The following is a 6,313-nucleotide window of genomic DNA, read 5'->3' as shown; positions in this document are numbered from 1 at the left end:
GGCGTCGAGGGCATCGGCGTCAAACTGTGAAGTGTGGCGTCCTTGGCATCGGCACCACACAAACAGGGTCGCCAAAACGGCTAAGTCCCTGGAGAATTGTCTTACAGTATATTTTGGGCAATTATTTTGTTATGTATGACGCCGATAGCATCGGCACCACACTTTCAATGTGTGGCGCCCATGAGAGCGGTGCCACACGTCCTGCCACATCGGCTGGTCAACCACACGCAGCGTCGACCACACCACATCGGCATGGATGTGTGCTGCCGCTCGTATAGACGCCACACAGTAAGGTGTGGCGTCCTCATAAAAGGGTTATATGAGTGAAATAGTTGGGCTAATTATCAGTCTGCGCTTTTCTTTCGTTTTTGAGTAAATCGCCGATAAAGAGAGACCGACCCCTCGTCTCCGTGCCACGGCAGCTGCATAGGGGCCACGCGGCGCGGCCGCTGCCCATCTCCACTTCGCGGTTCGCGCTCCCATAACATCCGCACAACCCAGAGCAAAGCGAACACACTCCAAACGAGCTCGCGGGCAAGCGGCTAATCTCCACCAATGCCGCTGCTCCTCACCTCCTCCTCGCCGGCCCTGCCGCTTCCGGCGCCGTCCAGGGCCCGGTTCAGGGTCGCGGCCTCCGCCGAAGTCGGCGCCACCGGCCGAGCCGCCCCCGCCACCACCCCCGCCAAGGACTTCCCGCCGTTCCTGCCCAAGGCGGTCGAGCGCATCCGCGACCGCGCCGCCGTCCGCCTGGCCAGGCGAATCGAGCGCGTGCCCGTCCAGGCGAGCTAGCCTCTCTCGAAATCGCTCCACATTTTTTTCCTTCCAAATTTCGTTACTCCTGACCAAGTTTCTCTGAACCATCAGACCGGCTTCTCCAAGAACCCGATACAGAGCAGCTGCGTGAGGCCGCTCAAGCAGCAGCAGAGCAGCGAACCGGTGGTGCTGCTCCACGGTTTCGACAGGTGCGCGTACTTGCAGTGTCTAGCTTCGGTGTCAATAATTGTACACGGGGTACTGCTGCAGAGCGTCATGCTGTACTTCTGCCGTGCATTGAGCAGTCTGGATAGACGCTTTAAAATTATTGGCTGCAGCTCTTGTTTAGAGTGGAGGTACACCTACCCTTTGCTGGAGGAGGCTGGACTCGAGGCCTGGGCTGTGGACATTCTTGGATGGGGCTTCTCTAATTTAGGTATGCCATCCCATCTCGGCTCTGCATGTCATTGGAATTGGTTCAGTAATTGAAAGTTGGGACCACTTGTAATACTGCTTGTTTGGATCGTAGAAACGAGACCACCATGTGACATTGCGTCCAAGCGCGAGCATCTTTACCAGGTACAAGTTCAGAACTACCGCTGGTGTGCATGTCAATAATTTCCATGTGATGAGATGAATTCACTTCCTACTTCCTAGTTTGGGGACTTCATCTTTAATTCAGAATTATTTTGATAAGTAACTGAAGTTACCAGCCTTGCTCTGAACTGCACAAGGGCTGGATTGTCTGGATAGCATGCACTATGCTTTTCTTTGAGCAAGTTTTCAATCAGCCTTTCCTTGTTCATATATGTTTAGTCATCTAAGATCAGTTCTTATGACTTTGTGCTAAGCAGAATCATAACTATCTGAGTCAGACTAACGCTGCTATACAATGACCAGTGATATGATGCTTATACACCTTAAATACCTCTTTGTACAGTTTTGGAGAACCTACATCAAAAGGCCTATGGTACTAGTTGGGCCTAGCCTCGGAGCTGCTGTTGCCATTGATTTCGCAGTCAACTACCCGGAAGCGGTACCAGCCTGTTATGACTTATTGTTTTGTCTCCATTTCTTAGCTATCCGTCTAGCACATATGAAAATTTCCACAAAATACTGATGAGAATTGTATGTGGCTTTCTGTAGCTGGACAAATCTCACAAGCTTTCTCACAAGAAGCTAATTTTCCTGTTCATCGCAGGTATCAAAATTAATCTTCATTGGTGCAAGTGTATATACTGAGGGCACAAAAGATATGACCAGAATGCCAAAATTTGTTCCATATGCTGGGGTGAGTCCTTGCTGAGCTGCATCCTTTGCATCTAAGTAGAATTGCTTCCGCGTTGAAGCATTCTGTTGTTTTTTTCATATACTTTGCTGGTACATGTTTAGTTTTCGTGTCCTGATGCCCATGCGGACTGTGTAGTCCTAAGTATATTTCTTTGTTCTTAATAATGGTTTTGCTTGTCCTCAGGAACCATTTGTATAAGATCGTTGTCTTTAATTTCCGTTGAACCTATCCAGTAGTATGTGCATTTGTATTGGCTGGAACACGGTGTAATTTTTTGCTTCCCAGGTTTTTGTACTCAAGAGTCTTCCTCTGCGACTGTTCGCTACACGCTTGGCTTTTAATACAATTCCAGATGGATTCTTTGATTGGGTTCAAGTAAGCCTCTATGCATTTCTTGCAACTGATCAGAAACAACTACCATATTCTGGTTGCTGGTCTATTACTTCTCTCTGCTTTTTTCAGTATGCTGTTTTCTCTGTTATACTTGAGGAAACTTTTTATTTCCTTCTCAAGCACGCATCAAAATGGGTTTATTAAAATTGGAACGCAAATGAAGGCGCAAAGTACAAACCACCAATGGTAGAGGGCAGTACAACCAAGAAACAGGCTAACAACCCAAAACTGAAACAACTAAAGCAAATTGTCCGTGGTGAAGGACAAACTGCCAAAACAAGAAAGCCTAAGCCGAAAGGACTTTATTTGATGCACATAAATGATTATACAAACCTTTATTGGTTTATGCTGCAATAATGCACTTTGTATAATTGTATTCAAATCATATATATACCTGATTATTTCTTGTCAATTGAATTTTGCTTACATATACCTGATATCCTGTTTTGAACAGTGCACTGACATCGTCATGAGTAATCAGACCATTGTTGCTTTCCTCTGTATTGCTGGGTTTTCAAGTCATGTTTTTCTCCTTTATTAATCTATTATTCATTGCAGATTGGCCGTCTACATTGCCTACTTCCTTGGTGGGAAGATGCTACGGTCAATTTTATGATTACTGGGGGCTATAATGTTCTAAACCAAATAAAGCAGGTTCTTTTCTATAAACGTCCAAATTATGATTTTGTTCACTGTTCGGACATACTAAATGTTTATTGTTCCTTATCTAGTTTCATTATCTTGATATCACCCACAGTGTTGTACGCATGTAGCAGCCATTAGTCTTATCTCTTTTCTTGAGACGACGGAAGAGAGTGCTAACTGCTCTTACAAGGCACTATCTAAATGCTAACACACCATTTCCACCATAGGTTTACCCATTCCATCAGTGCTGATTCAAAGTTTCCTTTTATTTTCAGTTGCTGCAACCTTGAAGCCTTGAATTTTTAAAAACCAATAGTGATTCAGAAGGTCACATAATTCACATCTGCTGACTGACAATTATAGACTATGTACTTCTGTCATTAGCATTTGCGCTGTTGGATATTAAAACCTTTCTGTATCACTATCTGGAATGAAGAAAAATGAAATGGGTGGTGCAAAAGGATGATAATTATGAATGTTTTCATTATAGGTGAAGCAAAAATGTCTGGTTTTATGGGGAGAGGATGATGGGATAATAAGCAATAAACAAGCATACGTAAGTTGACCTGATAATGCCTAAATGTCATATACGATCTAGTTTGCAACATATGCATGCCTGAGATACGAATGTGCACCGTTTTAAATGCGTTGGGTGCGTTCTGCAGCGATTGCAGCAAGAACTCCCAACCGCAATTTTACGACAGGTAGGGCAGTGCGGCCACATTCCTCACGTCGAGAAGCCAAGGGAAGCGGCAAAATATCTTCTCGACTTCCTCGGGAGCGATAACGCGGAGAAGGCGGACCAGGCTTCTTCCCTGACATCAAATTTAGTACCAACGCTTAGGTGTGTCATTGTGCACTGAAACTCTGCATTCACGCCTGAATATCCCCGTGTTGTGCGTCTTACATGTGTCGTCCAATGTGCTGCAGTGCTCAGTGAAGAGGAGAAGACCCTTGGGCTGGCGTGTGTGAGGTAACATGTACAGGGCGCACCACAATCCCCGCTCGCCTGCGATCTTCTTAACTTTAGTGGAGGCCTGTGATGCACGCGTCTGGCACTTATCCCCAGCAACATCCTGCATTGCACCAGCTGGGCGCAGCCGACTTGATGAACTACTGGCTCCCAGATCCTTTCCGTGGAGATGGAAGAGCTTGCACTATAGAGTCGAGAACTCAAACAGCAGAGGCAGAAACATGCATCTGCTCGTCAGCTCCTCTTCTTTAGGTCGCTGGTCAGCTGTTAGATTAACAGTAGGAAAAATGTATATCTTGGTGGGTGCAGTCATACACTCACATGTTGTGGTCTCGGTTGAGCAAGCTTGTCTCGTTGCATCAACATATATATGTGCATATGGACGGGGTGTGGTCTCGGTTGAGCAAGCTTGTCTCGTTGCATCAACATATATATGTGCATATGGACGGGGTGTGATGCAGTGCTCTGTTCCACGGAAAATGTAACTGGGGCTGACTTCTTTACTGAAAAATATAAGCTGTAGCAAGCGAGTGTGGACTTTAACTGGTATTCTAAGTTCTAAAAATTCTGAAAAAACATCTAGATGTAGGCAATGTTAAGTTCAATCACTGCGTAAAATTTGAACCCGAGGTACCATATATTCGAGGCAGTACAAAAATGGCAAAATCTGACAGATTTTGAGATTATGCGAGTTTGTACTGTTTACTATTATAGATTTTAAAATTTGCCATTTTTGCATAGCCTCAAATATAAGATATTTCGAGTTGCAATTTTTCCCGTTCTAGTTGGTAGAAAGCAAAGATTGTCTACTTTATATTTATTTTCTTTCTTAAAACTTTAAAATGTTATTTTTGAATATTCTTAAAAGTGCGTTTGTGGTGTCCGGGAACAAGCACGTTTTGCTGCGGGGGTTACTGTTTGGCATTTCAGTTAGGCCTAGGATCGAATGTCACTTGTGAGGTAGAAAGTGAGCCTAGCTCAACTGGTTGGGAGAGTGAAGGACGTGAATTTAGGTTCCTATTTATATTTGAGGTCCAAGCTAGACCTTTTTTTGAGGTCCAAGCTAGACCTGTTACTCATGCAATTTATTTTGAGACTATGCTTTAATCTTTTACAAAGATGAAAAATCTTAGTACTCATGCCTATGGTTGTGTGCATCTCTAGTTGGTGCAGAGGACGGGAAGTGTACTTCTCCCCATTTAAAAGACCCATGATGCGCAACTCTACCATGACTCAAAGGATCTGAACGCTGTCGAGCGAAGACCCCAATAGCGAAGGAGTTCTTCCACGCGCCGCCGCCCCTCCACCCTCCACCCTCCCAGCACCGTTGCCCGCTCTCCCTGCGTCGTCGCCCCTCCACCACCGACTCCTCCCACCCCCTCTCCTCCCTCCCTACCCGACCTTCGCCCCGGGTCGTCTCACGCGAGGCGGCTTGATACGTCTAATTTGCATCACTATTTTATATCATAATTTGCTGTTATTCATTGATATATTTCATATTTGGAGGTGATACTTATGTTATTTCATCTATTTTGCATGTTTCACGATTATTGGAGGATCGCGCACCGGAGCCAGGATTCTGCTGGAAAAAGCACCGTCAGAACGCAATATTTCGGAAGATCAACAGTTGACGGAAATTATACCAAAAATCCTATTTCTCCAGATGACGAAGGGAGCCAGAAGGGGGAGAAGAGGGGACCCGAGGTGGGCCCACCCCATAGGCCGGCGCGGCCCAAGGCCTGGCCGCGCCGCCCTGTGAGGAGGGGGCCCACAGCCCCTCTCGCCTCCTTTTCTTCGCGTATGCCTTCGTCCCGAAAACCTAAGCTCGAGGGGTACGTCGCGAAGAGCCACAGCCGCCTCTGCGGGGCGGAGAACACCGGAGAAAAGAGCTCTCCGGCAGGCTGAGATCTGCCGGGGAAATTCCCTCCCGGAGGGGGAAATCGACGCCATCGTCACCGCCATCGAGCTGGACATCATCTCCATCACCATCACCATCATCTTCATCATCATCACCGCTGTCTCCACCGCTGCACCTCGTCACCGCTGTAGCAATTTGGGTTTGATCTTGATTGTTTGATAGGGGAAACTCTCCCAGTGTTGATTTCTACTTGTTATTGATGCTATTGAGTGAAACCGTTGAACCAATGTTTATGTTCAGATTGTTATTCATTATCATATCACCTCTGATCATGTTCCTTATGATGTCTCGTGAGTATTTCGTTTAGTTCTTGAGGACATGGGTGAAGTCTAAATGTTAG

General features: G+C 46.0%; 1 protein-coding gene across 1 annotated transcript; it reads left to right on the top strand.

The window, feature by feature from the left end:
- Window positions 1–510: 510 nt before the first annotated feature.
- LOC124675313 (uncharacterized hydrolase YugF-like) lies at window positions 511–4,581 on the top strand. The gene is made up of 11 exons (XM_047211377.1): window positions 511–780; window positions 865–962; window positions 1,092–1,189; window positions 1,283–1,332; window positions 1,694–1,789; window positions 1,955–2,044; window positions 2,330–2,419; window positions 2,996–3,091; window positions 3,573–3,638; window positions 3,748–3,926; window positions 4,013–4,581. Exons 1-11 carry the CDS (start codon window positions 556–558, stop codon window positions 4,020–4,022), a joined length of 1,098 nt encoding a protein of 365 aa, XP_047067333.1. The 5' UTR covers window positions 511–555; the 3' UTR covers window positions 4,023–4,581.
- Window positions 4,582–6,313: the final 1,732 nt, after the last annotated feature.

This window comes from Lolium rigidum, chromosome 7 (assembly GCF_022539505.1).
Source record: "Lolium rigidum isolate FL_2022 chromosome 7, APGP_CSIRO_Lrig_0.1, whole genome shotgun sequence".
Taxonomy (NCBI): Eukaryota; Viridiplantae; Streptophyta; class Magnoliopsida; order Poales; family Poaceae; genus Lolium; species Lolium rigidum.
Note: the sequence above shows the minus strand (reverse complement) of the source record. Positions and strands in the feature narration are given on the sequence as shown.

Bases quoted from the DNA above. Each gene is read 5' to 3' on its own strand.
- LOC124675313 (XM_047211377.1), top strand. From the start codon at position 556: ATGCCGCTGCTCCTCACCTCCTCCTCGCCGGCCCTGCCGCTTCCGGCG. The intron at 963-1,091 runs GTGCGCGTACTT...TATTGGCTGCAG, and splicing joins CTGCTCCACGGTTTCGACAG to CTCTTGTTTAGAGTGGAGGT. The intron at 1,333-1,693 runs GTACAAGTTCAG...CTCTTTGTACAG, and splicing joins AGCGCGAGCATCTTTACCAG to TTTTGGAGAACCTACATCAA.